Here is a 20,111-nt window from a genome sequence, read left to right as displayed (position 1 = left end):
GCACGTTACGCAACTCAAATATCTGGAAATCACGCGACGAGAAAATTCTAAGCTGATTCGATAATTATTGAAGTCACGAACAAATATGTAATATTATTGCACAAACCAGACCTATATGCATAAATGTACATATCCTGTTACGTGGTTCAGTGACTACATTTGATTTAAAGGACAATTGAAAAAGAAACGGCCTAACCACTTCCACAGTAGACCACAGGTCCGGGCAGAGGCTGAGCTTCAACACTTCAATGGGATCGAATGGTTGAGTTCCGCTTCCAGAGACAGAAGCCGACTAAGAACCGACGATACATCTGACCTTCCCAACCTACGCTTGCAATAACAGGAAACCTGCCCAGAACACAAGGAAGAGAAAAAGATCTATCACGAGTCCAGCAAAAAAATGGGCAAATAGTCACTTGGTGTGGAAAGAATGTTCGATTGAGCTGATCCTAAAGCAAGTACCGAAACATACGCTCATTGTTTTCTTTCTTAATGAACAAGGTGCATTGGCACGCAGCTTTCGCACATTGGAACACTAAGTTTGCCATATCCAACAGAAAATGGCTGTTATTGTAAAACATAAATTATATGTACTGCGTCCATGTCATCCAACAGGAAATTCTCAATTTCCCCGTAGAAATAACTCGATTTCCAAGAACAAAAATGTAGAAGTTCTAGGTGGAAAAGAGTACCTCTTTTTTGTTTTAACTATCACTCCACCTCAGATGCTTCTTCTGAATCAGATAAAGGTAGCAGGGTACAGATCCCAAGCATATGTCCGTTGAGGCAAACAAAATACTCAACACAATCCTCATAAGCTCCCAATCTGCAGCTGGCACTCTGCGGTATCATTTTGGCTTGCAACATGCTCCATAATTTAGCCTTGCAGTATGGGCACACCTCTGTTGGATGAAGTTGGGCCCCCTTCTTAATCAACATCGTCCGAACCTTGGACATTGAGAAGGACTTGAAAACTCCGCGAAAAAAACCCACATCTCCCTCTTCACCTTGGTCAAGATGTTCACAGGGGTCAGAGACGTACAAAACATCTGTTCTGCATTGCGGTAAAAGAAAGCTCTTCCCTGATGTCCTAGAAAACCTGGTCCTATAAACAAAGTGACCCGGAATATGAATGCTGTTAAAGAGGCCACCCTTCTTAGATCCTGTACAGTAAATAAGCAGCTTCCCGACTGCCCTCCAGTTCCCATCTACACTGTGACTCCCACTAGATTGAAGATCAAGCATCATCTTTGGTGCTCTTGTTCGGCAAAATTCCTTCCACAGCACACGCTTGGCAAGATCATCAAACCATTTGCAGACAAGGGAAAGTGTAGCAATCAACTTAGGATTCCAATTCAACCGTTGGAAGACAAGGAATATCGCATCTTCACTTAAATGCCCTTTCGTGCATTGACAACTTGCTGAGTGTATGCAACGATACTGCTTTGTAATAATCATTTTGTCTACCTAGAAAGATTGACAAAAACAACAATCTCAAATCCTTGTGATTCACGAGCCCATGAATATAACACGCAACTTCGAACTATAGAATCTGAGAACCTAGAGTTATTTCGCAGCAACTAACACTATCCAATTTAAAGTCTAACTGCTCTACAGAATCATTTTATCCACCTAGCGAGATTGAAGACTCAAATCCATGTATTTCATCAGGCTATAAAAATAACATATGCATGCTCAAACTATTGATATCAGCCAAATAGCGGAACACATGTTCAATCTTAACATTAAATCTCAAAATTTACATGCGTTTCGGAGTATCAATAATTATCCAGTTTAAGTTCTAACAAAAAATCTTAGCAATAAGAATTCTGAATGCATGTCACTCGTTTCCAAATCATCAGATCCGCAAGTCCCACCATATATATATATCAAAGCTTTTAAGCAAAATCTCACATAAGTTTAAGCAACTACTCAATCCAGATAAAACCCACACTAATCTTGTACGGAATTTACAAATTTGGCACAAAAGAACCAAAATCAAAGGAAAACTAAGAGCTTGCAAAATCCTTGGTGATATCAAAACCCACTGAAACGCAGGGAAAGCAGCTCAGGGTGGACCAGATCGTAATTAAAACGAAATGGAGACCCAATTTCTCATCTCAGCCGTTACCTCATAAATGAATTGGATACAGGAAGCTTCATCAGTCGCCGTACATCAGACAAAACCCCCTTCCGCCATGGCTCCAAACCCCTAGAAATCCCAACTCTGCAAAATCGAACACAAATTAGGGTTTTCACAAGTACCAGAAGAAATAAAAGAAATTGAAGAAATCAAAACCAGCAGAAATTTACATTCTGCAACAAAGGTTGCAGTGGGAAAATTCGGGTTTGCTTCAGGGGCAAAATCGTCCAAAGAAAAACACAGTGACAGAAGCACTGATAGCACACCGCAAATCGTATCTGGCATATAGAGACTACAAAGATGAAGTCTTTGGCATCCAAAACAAAAGAATTTGCAATTTGCTGTGGGAAAATGTTAGAGCGACCGGCCAGGTGCTTTATGTGTGGCGACAACCGAACCACGTCGCGCCACGTACTGGAGGCGGAGGTGGCGGCTTTTGTGGATTGTGCAGTGGGGACCGCAGCGTCTTATTTGGCATTCAGTCGTGAAAAGACAAGCGGCGCCCATTGTTTTTACGGTTTTCCTGTCGTGGAAAGTTTAACATTACCCCGCAAAAGGCGCCAAAGAAACATTCTTCGAGCACAATTTTCCTCCTGGCGAAGAAAACAAATGAAAGCTTTGGCTTTAACTTCTTTGTAAGAACTTACAAACTTTCATGCACTAAGTCGCGTGTGCAAAATGTATTTTTTGAATTATAAGGCGTTATGGTTATTTATATATTTTAAATATATTTATATGCATGAATTGTTTTAATGTTTTTTTATTTTATTATTTATTTTTATAATTGGTGTTATTCACCTCTTAAGATGTTTTAAATATGTTTAAAAAAAATATTTAATAAATAACTGATTGTATGATGATTCGATACAACAATTGCAATTTTACATAATAACTCATAGCTCTTATCAATTTAAAGAGTTGTACAGTTGGACTAAATGAATAATATTAGACCATGCTACAAGAAATCCGTGGATATTCCACATAATAGTGAAATATTAATTATAAAAGAATAAAAAAATCTTTTTATGACAAAATTACCAAATTATCCTTGCATTATTTTGGACTGCTTATGAACTTTTTGGTTTTGGGGGGAGGGGGTATTTTTGTCCCACTATTTTTGGTGAAGCCTGTAACCCCAAATGGGCTGCTGGCATTATATATTAGTATAGATATTTCTGTTGCTTTAGTATTCTGTAGCGTTTAAATTTTTTTGATACAGTTATTATTTTCGTGAAAATATCCAAAAATCAAAGAAAGATATGGAAAAAAAAGATGAAGTCTAACTTCATCCTATATCGGATAAACTCTTATATTTCAGCTAAAAGTGACAGATTTCGTTGTTATTTCTAATATATCGGTTAAATATCGGAGAAACTCTTATATTTCGTCAAAATCATTGTACAACATTCCTAAGGTTTCATTTTAAATTTCCATCTATTATGTCATAGTTTTTAAAAGTTAAATAATTTTCGCATGCTTTTTATTCTCTTTAGAACGTCACCCTTTTTTTCTTTTGGCATTTATATTAAACAAATTAAGTGACAATCAAAATAAGCAATGTCATGCCTAAAGAAAAAATTTGTGTGCGAAAATCATTTGGAACATTATTGTGATATCTTATTAGACTTTCAATTTGGTTTTGAGTGCATATTCTTACACCGTCAACTTGAAGGTTATTTTCTTTTATTCAAGTAGGAAAAACTAAATGAAGATGTGATTAATTGGCTTGGGGGCAAATTGACACATTTTAAAAGATTAGGCAGGTTAAAATCAACCAAAATCAAAGAGAAAAATCGGGAGAGCGTTATGAGTACATGAACATTGACACACTATTAGCTTGATCTTCTCAAATACTTATAACAAACTCATAAGTAGGATTCATTAGAATTTTGTTAAAGTTAGTCGCTCATGCGTTTGTGTGAGTTGTGGTTGTTAATAAGAAGTGAAAATCTACATCCAGCAAACCAGTCTGTCAAACCCAACAAGGTAAAAAACCATAATTACAGTTAATAGTAACTTTATTAAGAACAAAGTAAAACGATATTACAACTAATCAGCAGGATTATAACTGTTTTATTCAGTCAAGACTCAAAACATGTATCTGGTATGAAACTCAAGAGAAAAGGAAGAAAATGCATACTCTCCACAAAAACCAAATGAGGTATGTTAAGTTTCTAGGCATGCTTGACTCGCATTCAAATCTGCATCGAGGCCGTCTAACACCAACTGAAGCAATCTACCTTTACAGTTTTGCACATCCATAAGCTTGTTTAACTCGCGTTACAAGCTCTGGTTTATTCTCCACTATTCTTTTCCCAACTCAAGCGACAGCATTTGCAGAAGGCTTGCGCTCTTGTAGTGAGATGACTGTTTCGAAAGCACCAACCAAGGCCTTGACCTTACTCTTCCTGGTTTCAGCGAGTTTACTTGCTGTCTCCTCGATCACGTTGTTAAACAAACCCTTCTCATCTTTCTTTCCCTGAACATCTTGATGTCTCAAAACAACCTTTTCTGCACCAGGTTCGGTACTGACTGTATCAGCATCGACACCTCTCTTCTTAAAGCTTCGCCTGAAGGAACCAGCTTTGACACTTTGGTTCTCTCCCAACACTATTCCTCGCCTAAATTTGAGCCTCCTTGGATTAGTGCTCTCAAATTGTATGTCGACAATCTTTCCCCTCCTGAATTTTAAAGTTTCGCCATCCTTGTCTTCAGAGCAAACCATCCCTGACTTTCTGAGTTTCCCTTTGCCATCCTTGCCTAGGATCTCTGAATTGTCAATATAGTCAACTTCATTGTCTTCTGAGAAAGAGCTAGCTTCTGTTTCGCTCATTGTATATCCTGACCCTTCATCTTCGTCTTCAAGGGATGAAAAGGGCTCAGAGTTTTGGACAGATACTGACTTGGGTGATGTCGACAACACTGAAGGTGGCGATGGTTCAACTTCACAAATTTTGTTCTGATCAGATTCCAGAGGTTTGTTGTTCTCAGTTTCAACCTTGATGACATACAAGGTCTTCTCCTGTACCTCTTTGTCATTGACTTGCTTAGGTTGAGCTTTCCTGTTCTGGTTCTTAAGAGGAGACACAACGTTCACGGGCCTGTTCTTCCATGCTTTTAAGCTTGCAACTCCCCTGAGAGAAGGTTTGGGGGACAGTGATGTTCTTGGGGACAGCAATACTTTCTTCAAAGTCACTACAGAAGCTCCAGCCCTCTTGCCTATCTTACTATCACTGTTAGATTTGCCTTTAAAACCTCCTGCAGATTCAGGAGAAGACACTTGCTTCAAAGCTGAAGATTTTATCTTGAAAGAGGTCCCGGTCCTTCGGACTATCAATGAATCACGGTTTCTCAGAGCAGTTAAACCTCCTGAAATATCAGGAGATGGAAACTCCTTCACTGCCAAAGATTTGGGCTTCGAAGAAGTGACGTGCTTTACAAACAAGTTCTTTTCCTTAGGTCCTATTGAACCCTTCTTTGAAGAGACTTCCAGTTTATCAGGAGATGGTGAAACTTCCTGCTTCATGGCTTTAGGCACAGCAGAGACATGGGGTTTTGAACAGGAATCAAGAGAGGATGGAACTTCCTGCTTCATGGTTTTAGATGCAGCGTTGACATGGGGTTTCGAAAAGGATGGCAATTTGGGCTTGGCTGATGATGTCTTCTTACTCTCGGCTAGAGTCTCACTCCCAACAGAACTTTGGCTGTCAATGGATTTTTTTGACACTCGCTGCTTGGTAATGTTACAGGTATCAGGCAAAAGAGTATTCAAATCAGGCGAGGGTTTGATCTTGACCACAGACACATTCTTCCTCTCAGGAATAACCATACTCTCTTCTGGACTTTGGTTGCTAGGTGATTTTGTTTGAAGCCTTCTTGGTGCAAACTTTATAGGACATTTCGCCTTCACTTCCTCTTCATGTTTCCTCCCATATTTACAGTTGTCATGACAGGAACCAGTGGAAGCTCTGAGATAATGAGGAATCTTTTCTCCAGTGTTTGACGAGAATATTTTCCCCGTAGAATTCCTTCTTGGATTACGCTCCTTTGGTTTAGTTGTTTCACGGGTCACTGGTAAATTGATACTCAAATCATCCATCGGAAGGAGTGAGATATTTCAGACAAATCTTAGAATAGATAATCCTGAAAGCCAGCAAAAATACAAAATTATAACGGTGCAAAATGTATGGGACTGCAGATCAAAGACTGACTATTCACGATAACCAGATTGTGTAAACATCTTAATGCAATTAGCAGTTACAGATAGCTTCAAGAAGGAAGAATTTTAACTAGTGTCAACCTGGTGAAAGGTATAAAAGGTTACACATTTACACGGCCACTAATACTCATACATTAAATCAGTTTGGTAAGAGTTAAAAACATTGAGATCAAATTACGAACATCTGTAGGGCCAAATTCTGCACCTATAATTAGTGAAATAAACAGTAATCTACCCCACAATAAATATAAAATTAGATATTCAAGTTGATTTCGCAATTTTTGTTGAATTTAAAACTTACTTATGACATCTTAATCCAATTCAATACAAAGGACGGCAATGTAATCACTTTGTTATTGCGTAATGAAAGTACTAGCAAGATAATCATGGTAGAGAAACCAAAAAAGAAACAGATTAACAGAACAAATCGGTAACTAAAATCGGTTGGAATCTGAATTAACATCCTAATTATCAAACAATTCAATCCCTAACAACCAATTCCAATGCCAAAAATGACGATTCGGATGAGGAAGAAATCCCAGAAAAGGCTGTAATTCATTTAACTTTTATGATGGGGAGATGACATTAACTAAAAAGCAGCAACTTTTGGGTTGCATTCAATGGGAAGAACTAAATGAAGCAACAGAAAATTAGCTTCAAACCTCCAACTACATGAGCAATAATTGATCACTACAAGATCATAACCTTATGCAAGTAGCCAATTACAAAACCATAGCCAGAAATTGAAAGGCATCTCATATTATCCGTTAAAGATTGAAAAAAAAAAACACAAACTTCACCACCAAGCAAGCCAAATGAACAAAACCCAGAAAGAAAATCTCAAAATCCGAAAACCTCTAAAGGATTATGAAAACAAAAACACACCCGAAACTGAGAGCTCAGTGAAAGCTTCGATTACACAAAACCCATAAACAAAATCACAAATTTAATCGAACCCAGTTCATGATTTGTGTCAAAGAATAAAACCCATCTAGCATTTTGTGCCAAAAAGTTATTGAAATAGGGTTCTCACAGATTCAGGAGCCCCTAGAGAGAGAGAGCATACCTTTTTGATAGTCTGCTATTCAACCAGAAAGCGAATGAAAAGGTTACGAATGAATGAGGCCTGCTCGAGGAGGAAGAAAAAAGAGGAGAGAGAGAGGAGAGAGAGAGAGGAGAGTAAAGGCCACTGCTTTTTGCTCTTTTCCTTTTTGGGTGGGAGGGATTTTGCTTCAGAGATCGTGCAAGCAAGCAACTGTTTCCAGTTTTCTTCTGGTTTTGGTTTGGTGGGGTTCTCTTCTCAGCGCCTTGCACGTTTGCTATAGAATCCAAGGAAAATACAAGAGAGAGAAATACTAGTGTGGAATTTGGTTTGGTCCCACCAACTTTATGCTATTTTGGGGGGGTTCTTCTAAAATCCAAAAATTCCAACATCCAAACTCAGAAGATTGAATTGTGATTTTTTGGAGGAAGCTGTTTGCTTTTTATAATGGTTGCTTGTGGAAGCTTTGGAATTCTTGCCAAAGTTTAGATTTTTATCGCCTTAATGGGAGAATTAGGGATTGTTTGGTGTGAAAAATATGAAAAATAATGGATTTTGGAGTGAATTTTTTAAGATACCTTACCATATATGTATGTTTTGGTTCTATTTACTTTACTTCGTTGATAAGATACCCGATTTTGTTTCTGTTTTGTTCTCTACAATTAATGAATCAAGATACCTTACCAATAAGAATGGTGAGGTTTACATAGGAACATAAAAGAGTTACCCATAACTTTTATCTTTATTAAATAATCGACCGTAACATATAACTTTAATCGAATTTTGTAAAAGCCATGAACGGAAGTTGTTGGTAAAAATTTAAATTCAAAAATTAAAAGTTGATGAATTTTAAAATGTGAGCAAGTGTCACACCAATGTAGCTCTCCCTCATTCATGCGTATTTAGTGAATATGCCTTGTATACCTTTTTTTTAATTAAAAAAAATATATATATATATATATATATATATCACCTAGCGTTTCACCACGATAATCTACCATTTTGAGATGTTGAGAGTGAGTCCCACATTGATGGGAGGAGGGGTCTTGCATAGGCTTATAAGAGGTTGAGCTACTTCTCATATTGTCAGTTGGTTTTATGGTAGAACCTCAACTTTCTTCATGATATTAAAGCGGTTGTCTCATGTGTGAAGCCTAACGGCCACACGTGCTTCACATCACCCGAGTTGTGTTGTCTATGTGTTAGGCTTAAAAATTCGTCACACGTGAGGGGCGTATTGAGAGTGAGTCTCACATTGATGGGAGAAATGACCTTGCATGAGCTTATAAAAAGTTGGACTACTCCTCATATTGCCCTTTTGAGAGCTAACAAGACTTATAGAAGCATTTCAGCATTTTTTCACTACCATCAATTTATCATAAATAAGAATCAAACTCAGGACATGCCGTTGCAAACGGTCCTATAAGTCGTCCGTTGATTAGTGTACATTGGTGATTATTATGACGTGTGGTAAATGATATATCAACATTGATTAATAATGTTGATATAATAATGAAACAATTTAATAATGTGAAAAAGATGATGCTTAAAATACAATTAACAAATTTATGACTGTCATCTTCATCCCTTTAATGTGATTATACAAATCAACTCATCATGAGAAAGTGTAAATAAATTAATTATTTGAACATCGAAATTGCTTTCATGATAATCACAAATTTTATTATTAAAACTCCGTCAATTTTTTTTTCTATACAAGTGATAATTTAAAATCATTTTATTTACAGATGAGAAAATTTAAACTCGAAAGACAAATTTATTGCATTAACCAACTAGCATGTATAGTTGGAGGGACTTTTCAGTGTTGGGAACACAGCTCGGACACAATGTGTAATAATACAATTAGTTTGAAAACTTGAACAAAAAATTCCAACCAATTACGTTATCACACTTAGTGATTGAATTGTGTTACTGACACATTGAAAAAAAATTCATATAGTTGGCAGAAACTACCAATTCCATATCATACCTTCTCAATTAAAACCTAGAAATTCTAGAGAGCAATTCAACATGCATTGCCACCACGTCTACTTAGTTTTGTAGATTTCTACATGAAAATCAAGGGGTCTCCTTGAAAGGCATGAAACGACACAAGGAGAGGAAATGTCAAGGGAACCAAGATTAAAATAATAATTTATCGGCATATTTTCTTAGGATAGTTGCATATTTCCTTTTGTTTTATCAAGTTATGTGCGATTAAATCAAAGTTCTGGAATGTTCATACATCTTAGTCATACTCAGAGAAATTATTATATTAAATAAATGTTTTGTTTGCTATTGTAATATAATCTAGTTTATTGGTGTGATCATTATCATACTTTTTTCTCATATATTTTCTTTGAATTTTTATATATTGGGTTAAATGTTCTAAATTACATTATTTTGATATGTGGGCGTTTGATAACGGAACTACATGAAAAAGAAGAAGAAAATGACGGTTTCGGATGTCCAGTATAATTCCAACAGAACAAGAATATAATTAATTGCGCCAATACATATGCATTATATTTAATCAACATAAACGTAAGTAAAACACAATATTTATATAGTCTAGTGGTGCACTCACTCGGCCTTGGACTCGGCTCCTTGTATATTGAAAATAAAATTTCTTATGATATAAAGTATTAATATTTTTATGAGATATCATTTTTTAATATTTATTATTATAATTTTACCCTTAAATAATAAAAGGTCGGTTCTTAATTCTCAAAGTTCAGAACAAAGGGTGGTAGGTGCTTTTACTTTTATATTTGACTCTTTAATAACTATAGGTGTGACTAATTTTTAATCAAACCAACACTTAGATCATGTCACCATTTTTTTCAAATTTTTTTTTGTTCACCCCAATAAGGTGTCCACCATATGATTGCTATGAGTGACAAATTTAATAGACAACATACGAATGATCATAGAAAGAAAAGATGTACCGACCTGTGTTCTTGTCATACTGAAAATTTCTCTATAAAAAGAGATAAGGCGTGAACGAGATGAGTTTGCCCTTTGCATCCCCTCGTATAGGTACGGGAATGTCAAAATTAGTCATCATAAGATTCATAACTCGTCACATGTGAATATAAGTTTCAATGTAAAGTATTGAGAGATATACTCCACAACAATTCACAATCACGCACACGCAAAACACGTTTTAGTGAGCTATAAGATTGTAAACCATTATAAAATTCACTTTTTCAATGGCTCACAGTTAACGCATTCGCATACGAAGCATTACTCTTATGATGAGCAAAACCTACACGGAAACGACTTTGTTCTCATGTTCCCCACAATATAGAAGAAGTGTGTGTTAAAGGTTGATGTTCGCATGTGGGCACTTCCCGTAGTTGATGTGTTAGCTTCCTTTGGGGGTGAAAGTCATACGCCTTAATCATTAATCACAGCATGGAGGAGGAAATTTTCTAAAAAGTGGTTGCATCTATTGATGGAGGCATGCTTTGAAAAAGTTGTGGCCATATATTGGAGCAAAGATAAAGCCTAAAAAGAGAAAAGAGAGTATAATATTAGAAAAAGTCACCTTGGATTCTCTCCCACTCTCTAAACTAATAAAAATGAATCACACAAATGGAAAATTTTCACTATTTGTTATAAAGTTTTAATAAAAAATAAAATTGAAGAGACTATAAACAGACAAAACTTGTATATAAATCACAATTTTGCGCCCTTCTATTGAGGTTTTAGGGTTGTTTAGAAGTGATTTTAAAATGGCTGAAAGCGTTTTTAATGAAAATGTTTTTTAAACAATCCTTAGTAAAATGACAAGTGAATCATAAAAAACCACTTCTATTGAGGTCTTGAGGCTTTGGTTCTAAAATTATTTTCAATCAATTTAAAAGAATTTTCAAATAAGTCTTTACTGTTTCTTGAATTTCGCTTTTGATCAAGTTTGTAGATTTTACGGATTTGCGCTTATTTTATCTCCCGAAAGTTAGTGAGAAAGTTGAAACCTACACCTAGATCAATCAACACCAGATACTCATTCCCTCCAAAAACTAAATACAATTGGTGGAAGAGTTTAGTTGTGGAGTTGACCTTCCAACGACAAACTAGATTTGTTCTATTAAGCCAATCAATGTCTACGGAAAGGGATCCTCTCCGGATCGTTTCCTCTTAATCCATCAAATTAAGGGATTCATACTGTTGAAAATTGATTCAAAGGCTGAAGTTATTATAACTTTTAAAGGGGGTCTTTGTTTGTAATCATTGGATCAATTTTCAATGACACGAATTTCCTAATTTGGTGGATTAGGAGGAGGGGATCCAGAGAGGATCCCTTTCCACTGTCATAATCACAATTCATTAGTCTCTTTCAGATATATTAATTAATTGTTAAGTCATCCATTAGAGGAAAATTACTTCCATTTTCTATTGAACATCTAGCTGTATGATCTACTACTTTCCTTCAAGTTTTTGCCTATTGAATCCCATGACAACAATAAAGCTTTGTCTTACTGAATAGTGTCGGCTATATAATCTCCTATTTTTCTTCAAGTTTTTGCCTATTGAACCCCACGACAACAACAAAATTTTGCTCTTTAAGTGGCGTTGGCTGCATGAATCATAAATCACCATTGCATTTAATTTTACGCTAAATTTTCTGTTAACTCAAAGTACTCCATATCTTTTTATAGAGTCTCTTTTCAAGTATTCGTAGGTCTTTCTCTACTCATTTTCTTTTATTAATTGACAAAATTACCAAGTCATCTATGCCTACCTACCATTCATCTATCTCTAACAAGTAGTCGATGAGAAAATTAAGACAATAAATTTCGTATCTAAAGTAGGCTCAGATTTCAGCATCCTCCTAATGGATTGCAAAAATAGATGCCTATTAATGCAGAGTAAGTGAAGGACATGCCTTTCTCTAGGTTATTTATTTGAGAAAATTGTAGCAATGGTCCTTCAATTTTAACCTAATTGGAGCAATGGTCCTTCAACTAAAAATCCATGATTATTGGTCTCTTAACTCATCAAAACGTGCAGCTATGATCATTGTCGTCAACTCCATCAGGATTCCATCAAAATGACTTATGCTGGAAGGACCATTGCTACAATTGAGTTAGAATTGAGAGACCATTGCTCCAATTGAGTTAAAGTAAAGAGCTTATTGCTCCAATTGAGTTAAAGTAAAGAGCTTATTGCTCAAATTGGGTTAAAGTTGCAGGATTATTGCTACAATTTTTTCATTTGGTTTTCCATGTTTGCCTTTTGATATAGCCTCATATGCGTGACACGTGACTTATTTTGATGGAAGTTTTAATGGAGTTGGTGAAAAAGACTATAGCTGCACGTTTTGATGAGTTGAGGGACCACTAGTCATGGATTTTTAGTTGAGGGACCATTGCTCCAATTGCGTTAAAGTTGAAGGATCATTGCTACAGTTTCTTCTATTTATTTTCTTTCGAGAAGTTTTTTCGGTGTGACAGACACATTGCCCTGTAGTATTTCCAATCGACTCATGTTATATCACATGGATCTGTTTATTAAAATTATACTCTGAGATCATGCCATATCAATTATGTCGTTCACCCATATTTAAACAAGCAAATTAATAATACCACGTGGCGGATAAATTTATTACAGAAAGACATGATAAGGGGATTCCAACAGCTAGCTTTATTCTTGCTTAGTTTCCACAGCCATTGAATACCAAAAGAGGCAGGCTTACAGGGAAGATTGTTATTTTCCAAGTACAATACACTAAGAAGCTTTGTATTGCACCTTTTGCTTTTGTACAACTTTAGGATGTTAAATAGTTTATCTTTTCTTTTGGCCAAAGAACCTTTGTACCCTAAGCATACATGTGTAAGTAAATTCAACAGGTGAAATCTCAACCTGAAAATCGCATCTTGCAAATCATGTTATGTCATGGTTTGCTCCCTGAGAAGGTCTTTCTCACAGCTCCTACCGAGACCAAAAACTGACCGAGGGATGATAAAGTCTTCATGTCATCAGGAGGGAAGTAGCTTGCGGCCTTTCCCAAGAGTGATGTGAAGAGAAGAGAGAGTGAAAGCCAAGTGACATAACGTTCATCCAGAAAGGCAAATGCAGCTAACAGATCAGACCTGCTTGCATTGATTGGTGCAGCAAAATGAGCGGGGATTATTCTCCTGAACCTCCAGTCACGTGCGATTCCATCAACCCAATCCCTGACCTGAATTATCAAAATGCAAAAGGATTGTTTGATTATTTCACACACATACACATGCCAACAAGGAAGTCAAAATATCATATGATCATGCGTTTGTGTCTTTGTTAGGCATGCTGTGAGTTCACTAATTAGTTTGCGTACCAAAAGACGAATCAAAATTTGCATCGGAATGGTTCAAGTACCTTTTCAGGAACTTTGCTGAAGACGAGGGTCTTTACAATGGGTGAGACAATCAGCTTTTGTGACATCTGAGCAAAGCTAGCATTCGGTTCCAACAGATTTGATGGACCGAGAAACAAGATTTGGAGAACAATTCTTTCCCTTCCTACACAAAAGAATTCATTTCAGAAAAACATACATGATCACCCTCAAATTGGATTATCACTTTACTAAAACTGAAGCCAGACTGGAATTTCGGACTGGAATGCGGAATGGAGATTCTACCTTTTTGACAGTTCAATTTGTTATCAACTACTGGTTCTTGAGATACTTCTTTTCCTTTACTGAGAAGTTTTACCGCCAAACCATTCATCGCAGATGCCAACAAGGATTCTTTGCTGATACAATCAGGCGGCTGTCTTGGCACAAAAATTACAGCATCTGTTTATCAGTTGAGTTCTGGAACGCTTATGATAGAAAGCGACCTCCACATATAGTCCAATACCTGAAAATTCACAACAAAATGAGTTTTCCCAATATCTTTAAAAAAGTGAAGTCTCGGATGTCACATTTGCCCTTTGTATTCCCAACTTCTGGTGAACTGAGAACTTTCTGCTCAATCTCATCAGCCCTTGAGGTGGAGAAGTCCTCATCTTTTAAGGTCTTGGCACGAAAGATCCCGATAAACTCCAGCGGCAGGTTCAAAGGCCAACTCCATTGCCTTGGTGCCACCCGTACCTGAGCTTGAGTGAGAATTTTGTGCTCATAAGCAAATGTAGGCAGAACTATGTATTCTACGGGAGCTCCTAACTCTTTCAGAAGCTGGAAAGAAACAAGAACACTCAGAAGAAAAGCATAGTTGGTTAACAAACGGATATGCAGAATTAAACAAATACACAGAGAAGTAAAAAAGAAGAAGATTCAGCAGGAAAAATTTATAACTGACTAGAATCGTAAGCAAGATATAGCCTGAATACACTCCTTGGTTGGAGCAACGGGCGCATGGACTTATAATCCTCGGGATTTTAGTTTGATGACTGTCATTTTAATGTTTGTTGACACACTGCTGAACCCTAATGCTTGCTCTTGTTCAAATAACCACATGCAGCTTTTCACGGCCTACGAACACGCGAAAAAGAGAGTAAAACATATTGCAAAAGCTACAATTCACAATAACATTGACACGCCCATGCTGGCCGACACCCAAGGATGATGAAAGTAATCCTAACATGCATATGCTAAGAACATGCAAACATGCATGTTACGATGGTTTTCATCACTCTCGAGTGTTGGCGAGCACGTGTCTTTCCTCGGGTCTGGATGACACGGATCGGGGCGTGTCAAACAACAATCACTCTGTATAATAAAAACATGCTTCTGCTGAAGAGTGATAAAAACACATCAAAATCGAGAACAACGGGAAGATCGGGAACTCATTGAGCACAAAGATGGAAGCATGACATGCCACAGCCAAAAACTACCAAATTATAAGCAATTATCAGCTGAAAACAACTACAAATATACTAATAAATCAAAAGAATAAAATGAGCTGACCTCAGTCCTAGTAGCGCTTCTATTGAGAAAAGGACCCAGAGGAAAAGGAAACCCAGTGAAGTTGGTGTAAAACCGGTCACCGCCGCCTCTGCTGCCACTGATGGTGCAGTTTGGGGCAGAGACCACCAAATTGACGGCCTTTCTGCTCTTGCTCCTGGGTTTTAGCTGGAAACAAAAACCCTTCAAGGACCCGCCAAAAAGGCTCGAACTTGGTTCTCTGAGAGAAATTGGGTTCCGAAAAATGGTGGATTTCGGTGAAGAAACGGCAATGGCTGCCATTGTTTTTCTGAAACTTTATGTTAGTACTTTGCCTTCAGCAGCCAAACCACTGAGAGAGGAGTGGTGCATAATGCAGAGTTGTAGGTAGCAATACCGGGTTGTGCTTTTGACACGTGGAGGATCCAGTCGGATTGTCTGATGTGGATTTTCTGTGAACTTGTAGATTTATTGTGGATGATAGGGAACGAAAGCATGCTTGATAAATAACTTCTTGAGGAGAAAAGAAGGAAGAATCGAGAAGTTTTGAATCAATTCATCGATGGTATAATTCTTTCCTTAGTTAAATTACGATTTTCATTTGGTCAATGTAGTTTAACTGTTGCAACTTTAAACCCGAAAGTTTACTGATTGTTGTAACTCGAGGATAATGACATTTAGCGCACGAGTGACAAATGTGAGCGCAAATCACCTACATTGCCGCTAACGTGTTGGTTTCGTTGAAATTTTAACAAAATTAAGTCATCGTCCTACAATCTCAACAGCTACAACACAATATCGCAAAAATTGATTTTTTTTAAAATAAAAAAAAAAAAAAAAAACAAGCATATACTAATCACTCGAGCTGGTAAGCTCTCACAAAAAATATGTACAACCAGTAATTTCTTGATGAATATATAACCATATTTAACAATTTCATCGAAAACCTACATCTCGCAGACGAAACACCTACACCTATCTTGCAGCAAAAGTAAGAACTACAAGACATATTTATTTCAACACAAATCTTCACACAAACAAGAACCCTGTAAAACCCTAATTAAACTGTATTCTAGCAAGAGCATTGCAATAAGCACGAAGTCGTTATCTTAGTGAACAAAATCTGAGAAACTAACATGCCCGAGCCAATATCTATGAGAGCCGAAATGATTCAGTCAATAACATTGCATCTTTGGAACCTGGTAAGTCGTTGAATTGCATGCTGGAAGTACGGGTAGAAGGCGCCACCATTGTGTAGGAGCAAAGTTGTATTCATAGTGCTTGTGAACAAAGAAGCCAATAGCACCTCAGGTGAGGATTTCCCTGACAAGCCAATCCAAACTAGGATATGCAAAGTACAGAAGAAGAAATGACGGGAGAGCAAACACAACGGTGATGACTATGTACAAAGCCAACATGACTGCACAGGCAGGTATTACATATAAGATGATCAGAAGAAATATGACAACCAGCGGGAACTTTGCTGTCAAATGAACGAAGAAAACAAGTGAATTCCGAATTGAAGAATGCAAGCGCTCCACACCAAAGTAATTATTGACAGGGCCATGATTGTGATTCGACCCAGATTGCTCGATATGGCGAATATGTTGCCCCCTCCTGTGGGCACCTGTACCGTGGCTCGCTTGAGTTCCCACAGAGACATTTCCAGTTGCCGGCCAGACTGACTGATTATCACCAGAGAAGGTAGAATTAGAATGCGGTCCCCTATCACCATTCATGCTCTCAACCATCCAGAGAAGAAAGTAGTTCTTGCGAGGGAACCTGAGATTTCCCCTGTAAACGAGCCGGAAGGACAATAGGTTGCACCACGGGCAGGAGATAAAAAGCGGAAGCTGAATCGGTAAAGTGGGGAATTTCACAACCGCCCATTGCAGTCCCAGAATGCAATTCTTACAGAGGGTATGGCCACACCATAAAACGTAGGGCACATTCTCAACAATGTTGAAGGATTCCCAACATATCGGGCACTCTAGTCCTTCCTCTCTGCCAACAACCGAAGAACTCTCGTCGTCAGAACATTCGAGAGCTGCTTGCGTCGGCTTTAGAGGATCGCTTTTCAATCCAACACTTCCAGCTATGCAGCTGGATGCAAAATCCCACATTTTCACCACAACCACTGCCTTACTAACACATCATCACTAAGATTTACTGTACCAGCATCTCAAAGCACCATGATGAAGATTGACCGAGGTATTAGTAAAATTCAGACCTGAAGAAGAATCCACAGAGTAAATTTATCAGGAAACAGGACTTTTTTACCGCACTTGGGATTAAACTAATCACCTTTTATGTTCTGGGATTAAGCTAATCACAGATGCATCTACTCATTACACCCATGAGTTCAAATAAGCAGAATATACACAAGAATCATCCAAAAAATATTAACCTAATCATACGGTGATACCCCAAAACCAGGATTAACTCCCAAAACCCAATTAAACAATCAAACAATTGATAAAAGTCTATGAATTTAAATAAAAAGATCTAAACTTTAACAACAAAAAAGCAAACCCAGCTGAAATTTCGAACTGCAGGTCCGGAAAATCAACCCCATAAGATCCAAATCAAAAGCGAAGCAACCAAAGATGATAAAAACAGAAGTGGGTTGCGATCTCACCGATTGCAGGAAGCCATTTCGAATCAAATTTTCAAGAGAGAGAGATGGGGAGAGTCCTCAATATCCTCTCTCTCCCGACGGAGAAATGAAATCGAGATTTAACTTTTTTGGGTTTTCGGGTTTTGGAATTGAGCGAGTGAGCGACGGAGCGGCGTGGGTGACGTCACCCGCTGCTCGAAGCTCCGAATGTGGTCCAAGTGGCGTTTGGTTAAACGAGGTGACGACGTCGCTCTTCCGAACGGTTCAGAGCTGTAAAACGCTGCGTTTTGTTTATTCCTCGGTTGGGCTTGAGAGAGGATTTCCCGTCTTTTATTATTCAATGCCGTTTATGAGATGTGGCCCAAAATCTAAATCTAGCAATTGTTTTGGATAATTCAAAGTTCGACAATATGTTTTTGGGCTTCAAATTTGAGGCCCATTTCTATGAGCCCAGAGATCAATCGCATTCCCTCCAATAACCTCGACTTTGTCAATGTACTTTTATATTTCTCAATTTAATCTACAAGGGCTTGTATAGATGTGCCTTTAAAATGACTAAAAATGTTTTTGATGAAATTTTTTTGGAACCAGTCTTTAGTAAAATGGAAGTGAATCATAAAAAACACTTGAAATGCTTCCTGCAATTCCTGCAAAAAGTACATAACTCATGCTTCTTCAAGTGCTTTTGGAATCAAGAAATATTTTCTCTAAAAGTACTTTATGTCGTTCTAAAAGCACTTTCGAGTCTTAAGTTGTTAACAAATAAATTATGAACAATTGAACCCGATTCCATGAGTTTGTAATTTAAGTTCATTTTATATTGATGTTATTTGGTTTATCCAGGTCTGCTGGCTTTATGTTTTTGTCGCGAGAGGAATACCTTATTTTCGATATGTCGATGCACCCTCTCCTAGAATTGTGTTAGTCATTTATGACAAGGAGATATTATAGCTCAATTGGTTATGAGCGTTCAATTCTACACTGACTTTTGTCCTTTTTAAGTTTTTATTTCAGTTGATGGTGCTTAGTTTATCTAATTTACGGGCTTTATGCGCATATCTGTATAACCTTATCATTGTGGAGCTTATGTACTAAATAATGTTGATGTACCCTCTCATGGAATCGTTTTGGTTTTGTGTGATTGGATTTTGAATGTAATTTGTTAGTAGTTAAGTATTTAAATGTTATTTGTAAGAACTATTGTGAGTATCAATAATTTGTCAATTAAGCGACTTGATATTTCAGTGATACTGTCACCTAATATGGGCAAAATAATAAAGTCTTTAACTCTGATTAACCAATTATGGTGAGACTAGGACAACAATTTGATTTGATAGTGATTGGTGCATCTCTTTATTAATTATAATAGGCGGTTTCAGATGAACCCTAATCACCATATATAGGATTGTCCCTGCTCTTTCAATATGTGTTATATTATGTACTAAACCCTATTCATAGAAAGAACATATAGTTTGGAGAGAGTAGAAGACTCATGGACGGAGGGAGGTAAGGCCCAGTGGGGGCACATGTCCCCTCTCATCCTTTTGTTTTTTTTTTTTTTTTTGTTTTTTTTTTTTCCATTACGAATTATTCAATTAATCATCCCTATTTTTTTTGCTTTGCAGATTATTCAATTAATCATATTAAAATAGTGAAAATCCTTTTTAAGTTTTTAAATGCCCTCCGTCTTGTATATTTTTCTCACGCACTAATGTCTAAACCTTGTTGAGTTGCATGCATTTGGTTAATTAGTACAAATGAGCATTAGATTGTCAACAATTAAAGACAAAATTAGACAATAGAGTAATAAAATTAGGCATTTTGTAATTAATTTTTTCAGCATTTGTAAAAGAACTAGCTTTATTTGTCCAAAAAAGGGGCTCAAATTTTTTAAGGTGCCCCATCTTATTTAAATTTCTAGCTTCGTCCCTGAGAAGACTCCCTTGTTATCAGCAAGATTCATGTCTATTGTATCCTACCGATAAGTTTATTTCTATTTCATGTTGATTTGGTTTGTTGCATTGCTAACCCAATGTCCTCGTAATTGCTGTGTTTTCAGAATATATATTACATTATCAACTTCAACTTTTGAGGTTGTGGTACTTTGACAAGTTCAGTATCTAGCATAATTAATGTTTGCTAAAAGTTTTCAGTTTAAGGACCAACATATCCATTTGCAATGGGCAAAGTAGAAGCACAAAAACGAAGGCTTGTCGA

The 20,111-nt window shown here is 37.0% G+C and overlaps 5 protein-coding genes across 6 annotated transcripts; all 5 read right to left on the bottom strand.

Moving 5' to 3' along the window:
* Positions 1–38: 38 nt before the first annotated feature.
* On the bottom strand, positions 39–2,472 carry LOC137739113 (EID1-like F-box protein 2). Its single transcript, XM_068478605.1, has 4 exons — positions 2,314–2,472; positions 2,132–2,227; positions 693–1,467; positions 39–348 (listed from the first exon to the last, which is right to left on the bottom strand). The coding sequence occupies exon 3, from the start codon at positions 1,456–1,458 to the stop codon at positions 712–714; it is 747 nt and encodes a 248-aa protein (XP_068334706.1). The 5' UTR covers positions 1,459–1,467; positions 2,132–2,227; positions 2,314–2,472; the 3' UTR covers positions 39–348; positions 693–711.
* Positions 2,473–4,163: 1,691 nt separating this feature from the next.
* Positions 4,164–7,749, bottom strand: LOC137740327 (uncharacterized). Of its 2 annotated transcripts, none has more exons than XM_068480185.1 (2): positions 7,429–7,749; positions 4,164–6,286 (listed from the first exon to the last, which is right to left on the bottom strand). In XM_068480185.1, exon 2 carries the CDS (start codon positions 6,240–6,242, stop codon positions 4,464–4,466), a length of 1,779 nt encoding a protein of 592 aa, XP_068336286.1. In that variant the 5' UTR covers positions 6,243–6,286; positions 7,429–7,749; the 3' UTR covers positions 4,164–4,463. The 2 variants fall into 2 exon arrangements, with proteins under 2 accessions (XP_068336286.1, XP_068336287.1); XM_068480186.1 differs by lacking the exon at positions 7,429–7,749 and adding an exon at positions 7,248–7,393.
* Positions 7,750–13,038: 5,289 nt separating this feature from the next.
* LOC137741015 (uncharacterized) lies at positions 13,039–14,859 on the bottom strand. Its single transcript, XM_068480823.1, has 4 exons — positions 14,690–14,859; positions 14,033–14,569; positions 13,771–13,913; positions 13,039–13,591 (listed from the first exon to the last, which is right to left on the bottom strand). Exons 2-4 carry the CDS (start codon positions 14,118–14,120, stop codon positions 13,304–13,306), a joined length of 519 nt encoding a protein of 172 aa, XP_068336924.1. The 5' UTR covers positions 14,121–14,569; positions 14,690–14,859; the 3' UTR covers positions 13,039–13,303.
* On the bottom strand, positions 14,196–15,580 carry LOC137739354 (uncharacterized). The gene is made up of 3 exons (XM_068478913.1): positions 15,302–15,580; positions 14,339–14,569; positions 14,196–14,252 (listed from the first exon to the last, which is right to left on the bottom strand). Exons 1-3 carry the CDS (start codon positions 15,578–15,580, stop codon positions 14,196–14,198), a joined length of 567 nt encoding a protein of 188 aa, XP_068335014.1.
* Positions 15,581–16,165: 585 nt separating this feature from the next.
* On the bottom strand, positions 16,166–18,104 carry LOC137740061 (E3 ubiquitin-protein ligase KEG-like). Its single transcript, XM_068479848.1, has 2 exons — positions 17,916–18,104; positions 16,166–17,507 (listed from the first exon to the last, which is right to left on the bottom strand). Exon 2 carries the CDS (start codon positions 17,398–17,400, stop codon positions 16,585–16,587), a length of 816 nt encoding a protein of 271 aa, XP_068335949.1. The 5' UTR covers positions 17,401–17,507; positions 17,916–18,104; the 3' UTR covers positions 16,166–16,584.
* Between the last annotated feature and the right edge of the window lie 2,007 nt (positions 18,105–20,111).

Source organism: Pyrus communis, chromosome 7, assembly GCF_963583255.1.
Source record: "Pyrus communis chromosome 7, drPyrComm1.1, whole genome shotgun sequence".
Lineage (NCBI taxonomy): Eukaryota > Viridiplantae > Streptophyta > Magnoliopsida > Rosales > Rosaceae > Pyrus > Pyrus communis.
Note: the sequence above shows the minus strand (reverse complement) of the source record. Positions and strands in the feature narration are given on the sequence as shown.

What these genes read in the sequence shown, in the direction of transcription:
- LOC137739354 (XM_068478913.1), bottom strand. Translation starts at nt 15,580, where the DNA reads ATGGCAGCCATTGCCGTTTCTTCACCGAAATCCACCATTTTTCGGAAC. An exon ending in GAAGCGCTACTAGGACTGAG is followed by an intron (nt 14,570 to 15,301) that starts GTCAGCTCATTT and finishes GTTTCTTTCCAG; the next exon opens with CTTCTGAAAGAGTTAGGAGC. An exon ending in AAGTTCTCAGTTCACCAGAA is followed by an intron (nt 14,253 to 14,338) that starts GTTGGGAATACA and finishes GTGAATTTTCAG; the next exon opens with GTATTGGACTATATGTGGAG.
- LOC137740327 (XM_068480185.1), bottom strand. Translation starts at nt 6,242, where the DNA reads ATGGATGATTTGAGTATCAATTTACCAGTGACCCGTGAAACAACTAAA.
- LOC137741015 (XM_068480823.1), bottom strand. Translation starts at nt 14,120, where the DNA reads ATGAATGGTTTGGCGGTAAAACTTCTCAGTAAAGGAAAAGAAGTATCT. An exon ending in CAAATTGAACTGTCAAAAAG is followed by an intron (nt 13,914 to 14,032) that starts GTAGAATCTCCA and finishes TCTTTTGTGTAG; the next exon opens with GAAGGGAAAGAATTGTTCTC. An exon ending in TCAGCAAAGTTCCTGAAAAG is followed by an intron (nt 13,592 to 13,770) that starts GTACTTGAACCA and finishes TTGATAATTCAG; the next exon opens with GTCAGGGATTGGGTTGATGG.
- LOC137740061 (XM_068479848.1), bottom strand. Translation starts at nt 17,400, where the DNA reads ATGTGGGATTTTGCATCCAGCTGCATAGCTGGAAGTGTTGGATTGAAA.
- LOC137739113 (XM_068478605.1), bottom strand. Translation starts at nt 1,458, where the DNA reads ATGATTATTACAAAGCAGTATCGTTGCATACACTCAGCAAGTTGTCAA.